Source organism: Tasmannia lanceolata, unplaced genomic scaffold, assembly GCF_043159265.1.
Source record: "Tasmannia lanceolata isolate RefF3 unplaced genomic scaffold, GAP_Taslan_0.1 ptg000008l, whole genome shotgun sequence".
NCBI lineage: Eukaryota > Viridiplantae > Streptophyta > Magnoliopsida > Canellales > Winteraceae > Tasmannia > Tasmannia lanceolata.
In genome coordinates, this window is record NW_027518685.1 from 22,031,465 (window position 1) to 22,049,215 (window position 17,751).

At 38.0% G+C, this 17,751-nt stretch overlaps 1 protein-coding gene across 3 annotated transcripts in view; it reads left to right on the forward strand.

The window, feature by feature from the left end:
* Positions 1-5,630: 5,630 nt before the first annotated feature.
* LOC143884805 (dual specificity protein kinase YAK1 homolog) overlaps positions 5,631-17,751 on the forward strand; it is a 29,744-nt gene continuing 17,623 nt past the window's right edge. For 2 of the 3 annotated variants that reach the window (XM_077388600.1, XM_077388601.1), the window contains exons 1-9: positions 5,631-6,023; positions 8,010-8,206; positions 9,250-9,403; positions 9,502-9,611; positions 11,152-11,221; positions 11,335-11,417; positions 11,514-11,592; positions 11,746-11,786; positions 12,161-12,283. In XM_077388600.1, coding sequence (XP_077244715.1) covers positions 5,907-6,023; positions 8,010-8,206; positions 9,250-9,403; positions 9,502-9,611; positions 11,152-11,221; positions 11,335-11,417; positions 11,514-11,592; positions 11,746-11,786; positions 12,161-12,283 — 974 coding nt within the window. In that variant the 5' untranslated portion in view covers positions 5,631-5,906. The remainder of the gene's footprint in view (positions 6,024-8,009; positions 8,207-9,249; positions 9,404-9,501; positions 9,612-11,151; positions 11,222-11,334; positions 11,418-11,513; positions 11,593-11,745; positions 11,787-12,160; positions 12,284-17,751) is intronic. The other variant, XM_077388602.1, reaches the window with a different exon arrangement.

A 17,751-nucleotide genomic window follows, 5' to 3' on the forward strand; every position in this document is an offset into this window, starting at 1 on the left:
TGATCCGAGCCGTCCATTTGATGGGCCATAACGTAAATGGGTTGTGCCCCCGAAAGGGTTGGCCCATCAAATGAATGGTTTGGATCATCATATGGTCGTACAGTAACATTAAGGCCCGTCCACAACATAGGATGATCCAAGCCGTCCATGGTTTGGATGCTCCTATGGAGTTGGTTGTACACTAACATTAAGGCCCAATCGTAGGCCCCACCAATATTTTTCAAATTGAAGCGTACCGTCCACAACATAGGATGATCCAAGCCGTCCATGGTTTGGATCATCCTATGGTGTGGTTCGTACCAATTTAGGCCCCACCCATATTTTTGAAAATGAAGTGTACCGTCCAGACCATAGGATGATCCGAGCCGTCCATTTGATGGGCCACAATGTAAATAGGTTGTGCCCCAAAAATCATTTCCGTATGATGATCACAACCCTACAATCTATAGAGGTTGCATAAGATGTAGTTTCTATTTAGATCGGAGGGCTAGGATTAGCCTATGGAAATAATATTTTGGGACGCAACCTATTTACGTTTATGGCCCATCAAATGGACGGTTTGGATTATCCTATGATGGGGTATGGGTGGGGCCTACGTTGTTCAAAGATGGGCCCACCATTCCACCAACGGTTTGTTGGGCCCACCAACTATTCGTGTTGTGTGTGTGGTGAGAGAGAGAGAGAGACCGGTCAAATGATGGGAAAACGTTAACCAGCCGTAAGGGGGGGAAATAGCCTACAAGGGTGGGGGGAGAATATCAGCGCCCATAGGAAAATATCATTCCCTATGTACACTTCAACGATTTTCTCTCTCTCCACTTCTCAAGTTTTTCGTACCCTATTTACACTTCAACAATTTTCTCTCTCCTCTTCTCTGTTCGTTCAAAGTAGAAGTAGAATATCAAAACAAACACATATCACAAAGACGAGAGAGAGAGAGAGAGATTTTCCCTTTGAATGGTATATTGCAAATAACAAAAACCATACACTACTGTTCACTTCTCATGTTTTGAACCCTATTTACACTTCAACGATTTTCTCTCTCCACTTCTCTGTTCACGCTTTTGTCAACTCTGTTCAAAAACTCTATTCTCCTCTCCGCTGTTTACATTTTTTTGGCAGTGTGCTTTCATATACAAAACAAATGAAGAGAGAGAAACCTGTACCTACTCTCAGATTAAAGACTTTCCCAATTCAACCTCTAATGCTCTGTTTGGTTGCTGGGTTTTTTTTGTGCCTGGGAGTTTTGTGGGAGAGTAAGTTAAATTTTGGTCCCATCCCATGTTTGGTTGCCTTTTAGCAGTAGGTTTATTTTAATCCCACTCTTGTAATGATTACTTGTGGGGTGAATTTTTTAATCCCACTTTTGTAATGATTGCCTTTTCATCCCATCCCAAGATAACCCCAGGAACAAAAATAAACTCAGGAACCAAAAATAAGCTTGAGAAGAATTTTTTTCTACCCAACAGTTCAAGCAACCAAACAAAGGTTTTTTTTTCTCCCACCATATCTCCCAGGGTATTTTTTTCTCCCACATAACCAAACATGGGATTTTTATTTTACCAGGATACTTCCAGGACTCTTTTTTTCCCACCTATCTCCCAGGGTATTTTTTTCTCCCACATAACTCCCGGGAACAAAAAAAACCCGGCAACCAAACATAGCATAAGAGAAAACGTCCCCTCCACTTTCTAAAAATCTAGAAATAATAAAATAATAAAATAATAGAAACTATCATATCCCTTTTGTACTTGCCCGAACCCATCTAAAACTAACTATAATTCTTAATGACCTAAATTATAAACATAGGGCCAACGATCCGTCTAGCGTTCAAAGGGGCCTATAATTCTTAATGACCTAAAGGCATCTAATGTGCAAGTCCCTTTCCCATTCTACATCTATTGTGTTAGGTCCTACGGGGGTGGACATCTACTAACTCACTCGTGGACCTGTACATTCTAATCAAGCAATTTGGGCCCGCAAATGCATTTGCAAAATCATTTCAAAACATGAAATTATTTTAGAGAAATCATTTGATAGACCGTTTATCAAATCTGCTTGGCCAAGCTATTTTATAAGCCGACTGCTCTGACCGAAACTGTTATGAACCTAGATCGGTTCGAAACTGATTTGATCTTCTTAGAGGGAAGATCAGCCTCTTCACCCACTTTGCTTAGAGGGAAGGGTCGTCCTCCTTGTGCCCAAGACACAGTTCCCTAGAATAATATTCTTCATTATAATTAAGAAAGACTTGTACATATAATTTATTGAAAAGCCCTTATTCTAGATAGTCCTTATCCCTAAGAATCCTAGCCATAATAAACAACTAAGAAAGCAAATCCTAAAAGTAACAAAATCTAAACAAATTTATTTTAGCCAAGTGGGCACGTAACATTCCTCACCCCTTGAAATGAACCTTGTCCCCAAGGGTGGATTATTGGTGAAAGTAATTTATTCCACCCGAATCCCAAATCTTAGTGGTTACAATTTTGTTGAATGCTGTAATTGCCGCCATGCCTTCACGTTCTTCATAAATAATGAACACAATCTTCTGAATCTCACTCTCAAAATCAGTTGTGATCAAAGGTGGAAGACAATACGATTTTCCATAGCAGCTCTTCAAAGCGATGGAATGATTGAATGGGTCGATAAATTAAAGATGAGGCTTGGCATGTTGTTCAACTAAATCATCTTCCTCGGCAACATTTTTGCGCATTTTTCATATTTAGCTTTCCTTCTTCTCGTATTTCCCTAATCAATATGCTGGTTTTGTTCAATCCTTCTGCAAATCGCTGTTGCTCCTCTATCATTTTTGAAATAAATGATTTGAACTCCTCATGTATGGAATCCAAAATCTCCCGATACGTAGCCATGGCGCAAGATCGAGGCTCTGATGTACATGTAATTTATAGAAAAAGTCTCTATTATAGATAGTCCTTATCCCTAAAAATCCTAGCCATAACAAACAACTAAGAAAGCAAATCCTAAAAGTAATAAAATTTAAACAAATTTATTTTAGCCAAGTAGGCACATAACAGAAACTATAGATGATATCCCTTACAGATTAAGGGTGAAGAATTCCATGTCGAGTATCCTTATTGACCTCGTGGGTTTGTCCTAAGATCCAGTACTACTCGAATGCAATCCTAAATGAAAATCATAGTAAGATGGACCAAAAACCCTAGAACGAGCACACAGACCAATAGAAACCCCAGGTCAAAGGGCATGTAAAGGGTCATGTCTGCGTAGAATAGCCTTATCAGCTATTGTCCACAAGCTACAATAATATAATCACTTTCAGTGCGTGATCCAATCATCGCACCCACTCTTATTGCTTAGGGTCCACTACCCGGATGACTAAGATAAGCCACCCTGTGAAACGTGCATGTAGGCAAGACTGGTGCTGGTTATGTACAGCAGGAGATGTCCAATATCGACCTCAATCAGGAACTTTTTAAGGTCTGCAAACAACCAGAATCTCATATCGACCTACTCTTTATGATCTGTGAATCCTTGAGCATGTCATTCCTACTTTACTACGTAAGGATGAATGGAAATAAGCACATCACAGACATTCCAATACAAAATACACAATATATATCATGAAATATAACTTTTATTAGTACATAGATGCAACGTATAGAAAATGCACTGGCTTTTAGGGCATGTACTACAACAGCTAGGGCCGGGGACCGTGACTCATTGCTCGTCCCCTGAATGTGGACCCACATGTAAGGAGCACAAGGAATGGCCACCCCTATTCAAGTGTCCACGTGGACACCCTTCTAGCCCTCTAACACACATGGTATGGGAAATGCCAAAAAGGCACGGGTAATATGCACTTTCCAAACAACCAATTCTTAGTCTCCGCGTGTTACTTGAGTCGTGCTAGGATTAGTTGATTAAACTAGCTAGCTCAGCCCATTGCCGTTGATTTTTGTAGTTCTAACTGAGATGTACATTCGAGATGGGACAGAAATCCCGATTTCTCATATCCATATGGGCACCCAAAAACTGATATTTGTGATTGATCTGAACAATGACTGTCCATACCTACTCAAATTCATATTTTGTATATACAATACTGATCATTGTTAGAATAAAATGCTTATTTAGCAGGAAAAAAATCAATCTTGCAATACTTGTACAGTCTATACACAACGATAACCAATTCCTATTCCCTAACTATTGTAGCCGGCATGTTAAGAAAGAAGTTTGTCATCTCCATCTCAAAGATCCCTGTGCCCGCAAAGATGAGAAAACAATAGACAAAAATAGGACTTGTTGGTTAGGTCTGTTTCCTATCCTAACTGTTGAGGCTTTGTATCTCAACCTTGCGGTCGCAGGTTGATCCCAACTTACCTACGAAAAAAAATAAAAAATTAGGACTTGTTGCAATGAAAATGAAGAAAAAAGAAGAAGCTGAAATATGTTCTCTATATAAGCTTTTATACCAAAACCATAATACCCACAGTTTTTAAAACCAAACCAACTAGTTTCCAATAGCATACGGGTCCTAAAATCAGACCCAACATTTGTAAAATAGCAAATAAAAACTCCTTCACTTGAAGGAAACTCCAGCTCGAGCAAATCATATGGGATCGTAACTACAAAATAGGTGTATGACCCTTTTCAAAAAAAAAATAGGTGTATGATATTCGAACAAGTCTCATAGGTTAAATGTCTTCGAGATGATCATATATCTAGAAGATCATCAACATACACATTATCGTTAATCTATTTTATTATCTAGTTAATCCAAACCTTTTGTTCTTCAAACTTGAATGTTTACGTCAGAAATTTTTTTCTTAAATAAACCATCGCTTTCACTTTCGTTGAATACATTTAAAAGCATGTACTTGTCTACAGTCTCTTTATATTTGCACTTGACTCCTCTAGTTCCACAGTGAAACCAAGGGGTACTATCACAATTTTTCCAACCATTGTTATATGCACTAACTCGTTCTCATTAACTTTAGCAACAACACTAAATTAGATGTGAGTTTGGATGCCAGAATTATTTTGGTTCTTGGGACTTTTGTGGAACAAAAAACTTCCTGAGAGATTGGTGGGAAAAAAAACTCCCTGGAAGTATCCCGGTAAAATAAAAATCCCATGTTTGGTTGCTTGAACGGTTGGGAAGAAAAAAGTTTTTCTTTTGGTTATTTTGGTTCCTCGGATTTCGTGCGGGATTATTTTGGTTCATTGGATTTTTTTTTTCCAACTCTGGGTTTCGTGCGGGGTTATTTTGGCTCGTGGGATTTTTTTTTGCCCACTATATAACTAGCAACCAAACGTGGGTATCCTGGAGAAATTCCACAAAAGTCCCAAGAACTAAAAAAAATTCTGGCATAATAATCATAAATTCATAAGAGAACTGCTAGGAAAACGGGGTCCACTAAAAGACAAACGGAGAGCTTAAATCCCAATAAAAGCAATAAATACACATTTAAAAGGTCATATCAACGGCCATTTCAGTCCCGTTTTTATTTTCCAAACGGAATCCCGTTTTTAAAAAGTGTTTTCCAATTCATAATCATATCATTAATCGGATGACGTTTAAGTGACCACGGGCCAGGGTCAAATAAACCCTAGTTTGTAACCACGGTTTAGACAGTGATAAACATCAGACTCTTCATTAGATGAGAGAGAGAGGCGGAGGGAAAATAGTCCCTGTGGCCCGAATACCGTCTTCATTCATGTTGATTCCCTCCACCCTCTACAAAACCCTAATTTCTCTTTCTCTGTAATGGGATTCTAACAATACAAGATTTTAGGGCTCCTTATATATGAAATGTTTTACGGAATTCTCCTAACGAGAGAATGGGATTGGAGTCTTCTGGAGCTACATTGATTTTGATAAGGGGGAATCTAACTTATGCAATCGGAGCTTGATCAGTGGGGTCATGGATCATGAATCTCAGTTTCCGTGGAATCCACGTCAGCGAGCTTTCCGGCCATATTCCTCATCTCCGCCTTCTGTCCAGACATCTAGTTCCCTCAAGGTTATCGTGAAAAGACCTGTATGTGTTTTCGTTCTTGTTGTTTAAATTTAAATTTATTATTGATTTTTCTTATTGATTGTTTTTTCTGGATTTAAGTTTGAAATGGAAGCTGATTGATTTAAAAGCTTTGAATTGGGTTTTAGCCTGAAGCAACTTTGATTTAGTATCTGTGGGCTTTGGGAAAGAAACCCTTCATTTGAATGTTCAAGCACTATTAAAGTTTAATCACAATCTGATCAGAAGTAGGCTGAATTTAAACTTCACAGAGACCAATCATGTATGAGAGACAGTTACTGTATATCCTGAATTTGATAATCCTAGGCAGGGTAAATCCACTAATGAGCTGTTCTTTATTGCGTTCTACCGTTTAGACCTTTTCTTTCTTTCTGTTAGCTCGGATTGTAATTCCTGGGTAGTGGGTACTGGGAATAAGAAAGGAACAAAAAGAAAATGGAAATGATAAATTCGCATTCGCTCCTTTTGGGACGGCCAACTCTAGTATACGTGGCAATGAGGGCCGTTGAGTCCATCCCATGTGAAGTAAATCAGCCCCTCTGAAGTCATAGATACACTAGAGGTGGCTGTCCCAAGTAAAAAAAGGGGCAGATATATCACTTCTCAAAGAAAATGTTCCTTGTTATCAAACACGCTTTTATAGGATTCTCTTAGTGATGCTTATGTATAGATTCGAACCCAACTAGTGTCAGGATTAGACTTAGTAGATTTGAGACGGGTAGATCCTTTCACCATCTTCATGAAAATTTTCCAAAGGATTCATTTAGCCGACCCCAACTATTTCGAGACAAAGGCTTTGTTGAGTTGAGTTGAGTTGAGTTGCATGCTTATGTATGGATTGATTATATAATTAAGTTTACTCATGGTTACTCTTAAAATATCTATTGTTTAATCATATTTTTATGATCAAATCATTGGAGTTGCATGCTGTCCAGATTTATGGCAGTTTTGTTATTATTCTTTCCATATTCCTAAACATCCAAAAGTTGATAGTACGTCACCCTCATTCCAGTTTCTAGGTAACTCCCATACAAGTGTGATCCTTCCTACATCATTTTAGCTACATTAATTTTGTATTTAGATGTTTTGTAATGCATTTAAATGCTTTCTACCATTTTTAAACGTTATATTCTGATTTATATTCTAACTCCTAGTCAATGTTAGCTAAACATACTATTCAAAGCACAGTTCATATCCTTTTGTAAAAGTATAAAAGAATAAATAATGCCTTCTCCAACAGCTTAAGCTTTTCGAGTAATTGGTCGTTTCACACGGTATTAGAGCAAAGGCCCAGAGTTCAAACCTCCTTGATGTCAAAAATCCACATGCAATGGTCAACTCAAAAGTGGGGCCGCATGTGCCACTTGTAGGCCAACAAAAAGAACGAGGGGCCATACGTGCGGGGGAGTGTAATAGTATAAAAGAATAAATAACGCCTTCTCCAACAGCGTAAGCTTTTGAAGTAATTGGTCGTTTCACACCTTCTAAAAGGTGAATTGGTAGATTTGTGCCCTTTTTTCCTCATATGGTCATATGTTTCTTGGAAACTGCAAGGAGGCTCATATACAAATGTGGGGAAGTTTCACTTCTCAATGTCGGCCTCTACCAGGATTAGTTTCCATTAGGAGAATAAATGTCTCTTTGTCAATGTCAGATTTAAATGCGTCAGGCATATCTCTTTGCTTCATAGAATTCACATTATTCTAAAAGTTTGCAGGTATAGAAAGTCACAATATTACAATTGGAAACTGCAAGTAGACTCATATATATGAGAGCGGAATTCTCACTATGCTTGTATAATATCCTAGCTTGTAATATGAATGGGGGAGGCTGTATGACAGGTAGAAAATATGTATTATTATATTAGTGTATTACATGTTTTTTTTCATACATGAACCTTTGTAAAGCATTTGGAGTGCATTCTGTCGATTTGGAATTTGTTTCAACTGGGAAGAGAAACTCTAACTGGAAACTTCTTCATTGTTGCAGCTGGTGGTAAGACTGACAAAGGACATAGTTGAGACATATCAAATATGCAATGCAGCATTCACGTATTCTGAATCATATAACCCAAAAAAGTTCCTTACAAACCCATCGGTTGGTGTGCTGAATGATGGATTTGACAATGCAAACTCAGACCTTATCTTGACTGTGAACTTTGTCTTGGTAAATGGCTCACAACAAAGGTTTGGTTTTGTAACTTGGCCTTCTCCATTTTTTCATATTCTAAAATGTTATTTTTCTTTCCATAGAGGCCTGCTCTGTGACATTTTGCAACTAAAAAAATGTATTCTCTTAGAAAAATTGAGAAAGAACAGGACCATTCTGAAACTTAGGGTCATCTCAAGAATGTTATTAGCTGTGTTTGTAATATTTTTCATTAATTTTAAACTGGTTTCATTCAAATAAAAGATGCAGTTGGTTGCTTGTGGGTTGTGGCATCCTAGTAAGGCACAACAAATTAAAAAAATCTTTGATCTCTGAACTTCAAAACCTAGGGTATCATCATTTGCTTTTTCTGGTTTAATAATGACATTGTACACTAAGCTTGTGGAAAAATTTATTTTTCTGCTATGATTTATGAAATTCTCCCTAATTAATGCTTCCCCAAGTAAAGAGTTTTTTCATGCCCTGAATTTGGAAAACCAATGTTACTCAAACTAATCCTCACCCCCTAATTATGTGTTCAAGAGGGATTCAGCTGCCCTTCTGATAAAGGATAGCTATGGGTTCAGCTGCCCTTACACCCTATTTATATGATGTAAGTCATTGCTTTTGGGGAGTTCTTAATTAATTACAAATTTGAATATTTACAAATTTGAAATTTATGGAAGGAGTTCTACTCTTTTCTCTGTTGTTTTTTCTTTAATGCAGCACTGTATCATACACTCCTTGTCTTTTATTGAGGTGTGTGATTGGTTTTGTTTTTGGGTTTGAATTTAAGTTTTAACTTTATGTTTGCTATTCTATTTCTGCTGCACCTTAATTGGTGGTCTCAGAGAAAGTTTGATCCTAGTACTTGTATTTAGTTAATTTAGCTGCAAGCAATCGTGGGCATGGAAATTTCAGTTTAGGCCGAGGGAATACAATTAATGTTTTGTTATTGTTAATATTTGACAACAAATAATTGCACCATAATAGCAAAATATTCCATTGTAACATGTCAACAAATAATTCTAACCCTCCTAACTTAAGGAGTTGATATTGTCTACGCTGTCTCATATATTAGGTATGTCGTGAAAGATATTCTTGGCCAGGGGACTTTTGGACAAGTTGCAAAATGCTGGGTTTCAGAAACTAACAGTTTTGTTGCTGTTAAAATCATCAAAAATCAACTTGCATTCTATCAACAGTCACATGTTGAAGTCTCTATTCTGAGAATGGTAATTAAAATCTCTCTTGCAACAATAAGTTTATAACCGTAGATGTCCATATGGAATTCCTTTTAATGCTGACTAAAATTCGCTTTACTTTTGTGCAGCTAAATCAGAAGTTTGATCCCGAGGACAAGCACCATATAGTTCGTATTCTTGATCATTTTATATATCAGCATCATTTGTGCATTTCATTTGAAATGCTTGGTTTGAATCTGTAAGTTCACCTGATAATTCCTTCACCAGTTTAAGAGCATCGCTTAAATTATTTCAGATTGATCTAGTCGAAGAATTTTACTCCAATTAACTAATATGCTGTGCTGTTTCTACGTAAGTCTTTTTTTTTTTTTTGAAAATTGACAATTTCATTGATACTATGAAGATTACATTGGGGACTAGGGGTCCGTACTTGCATTACATAGAATCAATTAAGGGTGGCTAGGAGCATGCTCCTAGACCAGTAAAAAGCCAAAAAATGATCTTCTGGGTCAACCACTACAACGAGTTCTACACTTCCATGTGCTGCCACCCTTCCGAATACCTATTTCACTTCCCTTTCGAATTCTTCATCTACTACTGCAGCTGAAAAAGCCTTCACCATTCCCCCTTCCTTTCCTTTATATTGCACAATGGTCTCATTTGAAAGTGCCATATTTGTGGACCCCATCAAATCATAGCTGTGACCTGCCACGACACTCAGACTGCTCTACCACTTTCTAGCCGGCTAATTCAACTTTTAAAAATCCTGCTCAAAGGCCTAAAGCTATTGTGCGCCTCTAACCGTGCACGATAGCCAATCCATCGAAGCCGATCATCGGCGGTCTCCACCTTGCGCCACCGCCCATTCCGGGGGATCCCTATTAAACCACCAAGCCAAAAACCCTAATCTAACCCTAGAGACTACCATTTTTTACCCTAACTTCTTCCCCTTCAGCTTCACCAGAACCTAAAAACCTAATACTACCCTTATTTTCACCTAATTCTAGAGCCCACCATTGTTCACCCTAATCCTACCCTTCTAGCCCCAACCTTGCACCTCGATCGAACCCCATCTTTACCCTCCACATCCAACCTCTTTCTTTTTCCCTAGAATCCGGTCACCCTTTTTCACACTCCTGCCACGTCCACCACTTCCAACAACTCATCAGCCCACTTTCTCCATCCATCCAACCCAAATCCGATCATTTTCCCAATAAATCCGGCCCACTCGGACCCAGATTTGGCCATTTCGCACCTCCAGCCGCCATTGTTGCATCCCCTGCGAGGTCTGCCCAACTCCGGGCATCATCCGGCCACTAACACCTCTCTTGCTCATCAAGGGAGAGAAAGGGAAAGATCAAAACACAGGAAAGATAGATCTAAGAGAAAGAGAGACCAGAGAGGAAGAAATAGGGAGGAGAAGAAAAAGCAGAAAGAGAGGGAATGGGAAGAGATCAGAAAAGTGAAAGAAAAAAAAATAGGGGGAGAAAGGGATATCAGGAAAGGAGAGAGGGAGATCGATCGAAGAGAAAAAGATCAGCGAGAGATGGGGGAGAAAAAGAAAAAGGAGAGAGAGAGAGAGAGAGAGAGAGAGAGAGAGAGAGAGAGAGAGAGAGAGAGAGAGAGAATAGGGAAGAAAACCCCTCCCTCCCTAGGGTTTCCATCAACCTAGGGAGGGAGCTCCAAAATCGCCTAAAAAATCGCAAGTATTGCTGTCGTGTTGTTCGGATATGTGTGGGGCTCATAATGACTGGTTATTTTTTTTATTATCTTATCAGGTATGAGCTTATCAGGATGAATCAATTTAGGGGGTTGTCTATGAGCATTGTCCAGTTGTTCTCAAAACAGGTGTTGCTTGAAGTTCCTACTCATAGAGTTGAAGTTGCTTGTAACTGTCATTTATTCTCCTGGGTGTCCATTCAAGAGTTATCTTTCATCATGAATTTCATTTGGTTTCTCAGATATTACATGCACTGCTTATCATGAAAGATGCTGGTATCATACACTGTGATTTGAAGCCAGAAAATATTCTTATATCAACAAGGTGAGCTACTTGTTTTAATCACTTTGGGTTCTTCTCAGTCATGTAAGATTTCTTTCTGTTCATTTTTGTTTTTATGTGCGTTGTCTTGGGCTTCAGTGTGAAGTCGCCAGAAATCAAAATTATTGACTTTGGATCAGCCTGTACGGAGAATCGGACAGTTTACTCCTATATTCAGGTTTTCATTTCTTATATGTTGGTACTCTCAAATGTTATGGCGATGATATGGTTGATATAAATTCATGTGGATTTAAGGGGTCAGGTTTTTTTTTATAGCACTGGCGTCTTTTTTTTTTTTAATATTTTAATTTGTTTTCTCTTTCTGCCACAGAGCCGTTACTACAGGTCTCCAGAAGTTCTTCTTGGGTACCCGTATCCTTCTCTAAATTTTTTCTTCTCATTAAAATATTTCTTTACTGGTAGTGAAAACTAAGGTTATCCTCATTGGTAGCAGCTGTTACCTGAGCTTTCATTTTGTTTGTCAATTCTTTTCAGTGGTTCTCTTCTATGTTAATTTATCTTTTGTTCCGTTGCTAATTTAGAAAGAGCTCGGCGTTCACATTAATACATGGGCATAGACATTGTGGTTTCTGAACAATTCAACAATTCATGCCTGCATTTTTTATGGCCTCATTTGGCTATTATTTATGTCCAGAGCGGCCTGTCTGCAAAAACCTGTTATCTTAATGAAATTGAACTTTTATCATGATGGAGAGTTATAGTTTGATACTTGACCCCTATTTCAGATATACTACTGGCATCGATATGTGGTCTTTTGGGTGTATTGTTGCTGAGTTGTTCTTAGGGTTGCCATTGTTTCCAGGAGCTTCAGAATTTGATCTTCTTAAGCGAATGATAGAAATTCTTGGGTACGTTTGTTTATGAATTATTTTAAACTTCCAAGTGCCAACTTGTATCCACAGAATAGAAGCACAGTTATTATGGTTTAGGATTAAATTTGCCGTGGACGACTGCAATCCGGAATAAAATTTGTGAAAGGAAATGTTCCTGTTCTTGGTGTGCCCATTATTTGTTTGTGATGCAGAAAACTTGTGATGTAAGCACTTGTTTCTTATGACTGCGCTGCACTGACATTACATTATTGCATGATTTGCTGTATTTGTGGAATTTTTTGTGTTTTGTATGGCGAATGTCTCTAATAAAATTAGGTGCACATAATGTAAAAGGTTCTTCCTAGAAATATTGCTGTCTTAGGGTTATGATTGAATGATTGATTATCAGCTTTCTTTCATTTTTCCTACAATTCTGATGCAGGGCGAATCTGTGGAATGGACATTAGGAGTGAAAATTATGGGTGAATTTTAAGGCTTGGAATCCTAAAATATGTAATTAAATTGAAAAAAATATTTATACTGGGTTTAAGACTTTAAGGTAGGTTTGGAATGGTGCAGATGTATGCAGACGTATGCCTGTAAGGTCCAGGTAAGGCTTTTGGTCAAGATTAAGGGTGCAGGGTTCAGGGTGAGATGATATGGGTAAAATAAGAAGAAAATTTGGGGTTTTTAGGTTTCGGGCAAGGAGAAAGAATATTTTCGATTCCTGAGCAAATTGTTTTTATAGAGGAAACTAAAAACGAAGAGAGAAAATAGGAGAGATATAGATGACAAGTAATAAAGAAATAAGATACTTTTCCCAAGGCTTCTCACCAAGAGTTTTCTTTAGCAGCTCTGCAAAGAAGTTTGGCATCTCACCAAAGATGAAGAAGAATATGCTCGAATCACACTAGCAATCTCAAGGCTTCGCATCTTAGGAACAATCAAGGCATTCTACCTTTGCAAGGTGTAGACATCACATCCACACAAGCGATATAAATCTTCAAATCTTTATTCGTTCATCATTTCATAGCATCCTCATCATTCCATCATCATAATTGTATGGCATTCATCATCTATTATCATTATTAATGAAAAGTGCCCCGATGCTTATATTATAACATATACGAAAAAGAAGAGAATTGGAGATTTCTAAAACCTTACAAAAGACTAGTACTTTTAGACTAAAATATCCTCTAATGACTTGAATACTCCCGCCCCACTTACAGTTTTCATAATACACGCGTGGGACCAATTTAAAACACTCATTACTCAAAGACATAATTGATTTTGATGGGAAAAGACTCTAATACCCCCTATGACTTAAACCGACTTAAATAACACTCTAAAAATTGAATAAAACTCATTTAACACTAATGATGGGCCTCATCTTCATAACTCCTTGATTCTTCATATAATATTGGATGATCCCCTATCATACTCCCCCATTTTAGAGGACTTGACCTGCCGAGTATAATTATCAGCCTCATTGGTTGGAGTTCCTAAGCTTTGATTTTCGTGCACATTGAATACGAGTGTCCTTTCCAACGGACTATGTAGTATGTCAAACACTCATATATCCCCTGATGAGCACAATTTCAATATAGTTTTTAAGATTTACGATAGTTGATGGAACAAATGACGTCGTGACTGCTTTAGCAACATATCCGTATCCTTTGGCACTAACCGAAGCTCTCGTAGACTCTGTCGAACTAGTCTTCTTTTCCAAGCTTGTTGAATCAATATCAGTGCCATCTTTTTCCTCATGTAATGCGTATGAGCTAAGTATCATCTGAGCCATATTTGTATGACGATACATGCTCTGGTCCGTTGCTCTAATTTCATGCTCTCTATAGAAAGTATCAACAATGATTGTTTTTTTTTTTTTTTGGAATTTAGTATCAATAGTGATTGTTACGGCAGAACTCCTTACTTTTTGCATCCTGGGGAGTCTCCAAGACGATCCATGTGGGATAGCTACCTTCAAAATTGACGTTTAAGCCTTCCAATGACTCAACTATTCAATCGGCGCTGCATCTAGAAGATATGCTTTCAACCTGAGGTATGTTACCAAATATGATGTAGGACGATACCAAATATGATGTAGGACGATCGAAGGAAGGACTAGTAGATACCAAAATAATGCATGATGGATGAGGGAAGACAACTGAATATGTAGCTTGATACCAAATTTGATGTAGGACAAATCTATGGAAGGGACACTAGGAGTGAAAATTATGGGTAAAATTTAAGGTTTTGACTCGTACAATGTATAATTATATTGAAAAAAATTTCTACTAGGCCTAGAAGGATGCAGTTGTGTGTTGGGAAGGTGCAAGAAAGGGTTTTGAACAAGATTAAGAGATGCAAGGTTTAGGGTGAGATGAGATGGGTAAAACAAGAAAAAAATTTGGGGTTTTGAGGTTTCAAGCAAGGAAAAGGAATGTTTCTGGTTCCCAGACATATTGTTTTTACAGAGGAAAGTAAAAAAAGAAGAGAGAAAATAGGAGAACTATAGATGGCAGGTGATAAAAAAAAAGCTACTTATTTCAAGGCATCTCGCCAAGAGTTTTCTTTAGCTTCTCACCGAAGAAGCTTTGGCATCTCACCTATGACCTGTGGACACTCAAGAACTTGAGGTTTGACCCATGTCCTGTGTCTACACGGACACGCGTGTGGATACGTGTCAACACATGGTTTGACCCATCTTCTTCTCCCTCCATATTTTATCTAAAAAAGAATAACAAAGCCACTTCTCACAATTTTTTATGAAATACCCAGGGGTTTTTAAACAAATTTATATATTACCAGTGAGTTTTAAATGGATACCTGGGATTGTTCCAGTCCTTTTATCTGTATTCGCAGTCCTATTACCATTGGAAAACTAAAAAGAAAACCACTTCTGATATTTGGTACTGTTCCAGTCTTAGAAGCAGGAACCTCCTCTCGGGGTGCCGCTCCCACCTCGGAACCTCGATTCCGCGCTCCTTAGGAAGGAGCTTCCAGGGAGCGCGACCCCAGAGAGACAGGAACTGCTCTAATGACGCTCACAGCTTGCTTCTATTACTCTATAAGTCCCACGATCACCAACTTCCTTATATCAAACTCCTCCAACTCTTCAAAGTAATTCGTTGGAGAAAGCACAAAGGCTTGTGCATCTTCAGAAGGCACGAGGAACGAGTGCACACAAATGAAGATGGTGAAGATGGTTAGAAATTAGCTTTTAGATGTACTTAAATTTTGAAAGATACATATGAAAATGGTTAGAAACTATTATTTTTTGATGTGCTTGAATTTTGAAAGATATATAAAGAAAATATTACATACACGCTCCCATGGCGCTCCCAAACTTAGACTTTTCTAGAACCCACGCTTCCCCGCCCCCGCTCCCGCCTCCGCTCCCGCCCCCGCCCCCGCTTCGTGCTTCTAAGGTTCCAGTCCTTTCACTATAACTGCAGTACTTTTACCCAGTACTTTTTAAGTTTTACAGTCTTTTCAGGTTGACTAGTAGTCTTTTATTTAAGGATCAATTACCAATGGGGGACAAAAATTAGGTGGAATTATCAACAGGACCCATGCTTTTCAGAAATTATCAATGAGGGACAAAAGAGGTCTTGTCATTAAAAGCTGGAGGAAAATGCCCTTTTCTTAAGCAACACGTTTCGCTTTTCCACTTTTCCCTCTTCTCTCTTCTTTCCCTCTTTTTTTTTTACTTTTTCATTTTCAACTTTGTTTTTTTTTTACCTTACCAGTCATCTTCTTCATCATTTAGCCACCATTGGAGGCGAGAAAACTCGAAAATATGAAATGTGAGTTCATTCCCATCTCTCTCTCAATATCTAGGTTTTGTTTTTCATTTGTTTTAGGGTTTTGCATTTCTCCTTCTCCCTTTCAATGGAGGATGAGGAAGATGAATCGTGCGGTAGAAAGAAAAAAAACATGAAAATGAACGAAAAAAACAGGAAGTAAAAATGTGTTCACAAGGGACTTAAGCCCATTCGAAATTTGGTATTCCCATTTTGATACTGGATAACCCCAACCCCAGAGACTTGAAAACCCCCTTCCAAAACTCTAGTACCCTTGGGCGATTTTAAGGGACTTGATAAGCCCATTCATAAATTGGTGACCCCATTTTGATACTAGATAACCCCAATCCCAAATACTTGAAAACCCCCTTCCAAAACTCTAGTACCTTCGGCCAATTTTCAGGGACTTGATAAGCCCATTCGGAAATTGGTATCCCCATTTTGATACTTGATAACCCCAATCCTTAAAACTTGAAAACCCCCTTCCAAAACTCTAGTACCATCCGTCAATTTTCAAGGACTTGATAAGCCCATTCAGAGATTGGTAACCCCATTTTTTATACTAGATAACCCCAATCCCAGAGACTTGAAAACCTCCTTCCAAAACTCTAGTACCCTTGGCCAATTTTTAGGGACTTGATCACCCCATTCGGAAATTGGTGACCCCATTTTTTATACTAGATAACCCCAATCCTAGAGAGTTGAAAACCCTCTTCCAAAACTCCATTACCCTCGGCCAATTTTCAAGCACTTGATAAGCCCATTCAAAAATTGGTAACCCTACTTTTGAGAGTTACTAACCCTCTTCCAGAGAGTTGATAAACCCCTTCTGCTGCAAAACCCCCTGCCTATAGCAACTCTTCTAATGACATTATAATTCTGCTCATGATAGAAATAACAAAAGAAATGGATGTTGTTTTCATTAAATGTGCTTCATGTATTACATCCCAATTTGTGTATTACAAAAAAAAAATTTAAGTAAATCAAAAAATGTGTAGCCATCCATTCATGTATTACATCAACTTTTTCTTATACAACCACTTGTCTTCCAAAAAAGTGAGTGAAGCCATCCATGCATTATCTCCAGAATCACCCTAAAAAACAAATCGCTGAAACCCTAAACAAGATAAATCAGAAACAAAGGAATGAAAAATAGTGCAAAACCCTAAAAAAGAAAAAGAAAAACAAAACCTAAATACAAAGTGATAGATGGTAAGAACTCAACATTCAAGTTTTCAAGATTTGCCAGCAACAATGGTGGCTGAACAAGGAGGAAGATGACTAGTAGGGTAAAAAATCAAAAAGGTGATAATGGAAAAGTAAAAGAAGAGGGAAGAAGGAGAAAACAAGGTCAAAACATGTTGTAAATGCCAAAGGGCATTTTCGTCCAGCTTTTACTGACAAGACCTCTTTTGTCTCCCGTTGATAATTTTTGAAAAGCATGGGTCCTGTTGATAATTTTGCCTAATGTTTGTCCCCCATTGGTAATTGGTCCTTTATTTAATATATTATCAGGCTTTCCAGTCATTTCGGATTGCAATCATTTTTTTAATAAGTTTCTTGCAGTCGTTTTAGACCTTTTTTTAAGGGAAATGATATCAGGAGAATCATGTTTTAGTAATTGTATTAACTGTTCCTGCTTTTTATTATTTAAAGAACAGTCAAAGGCTATTAAAGTTCCAAAGAAGCTGTCACAAG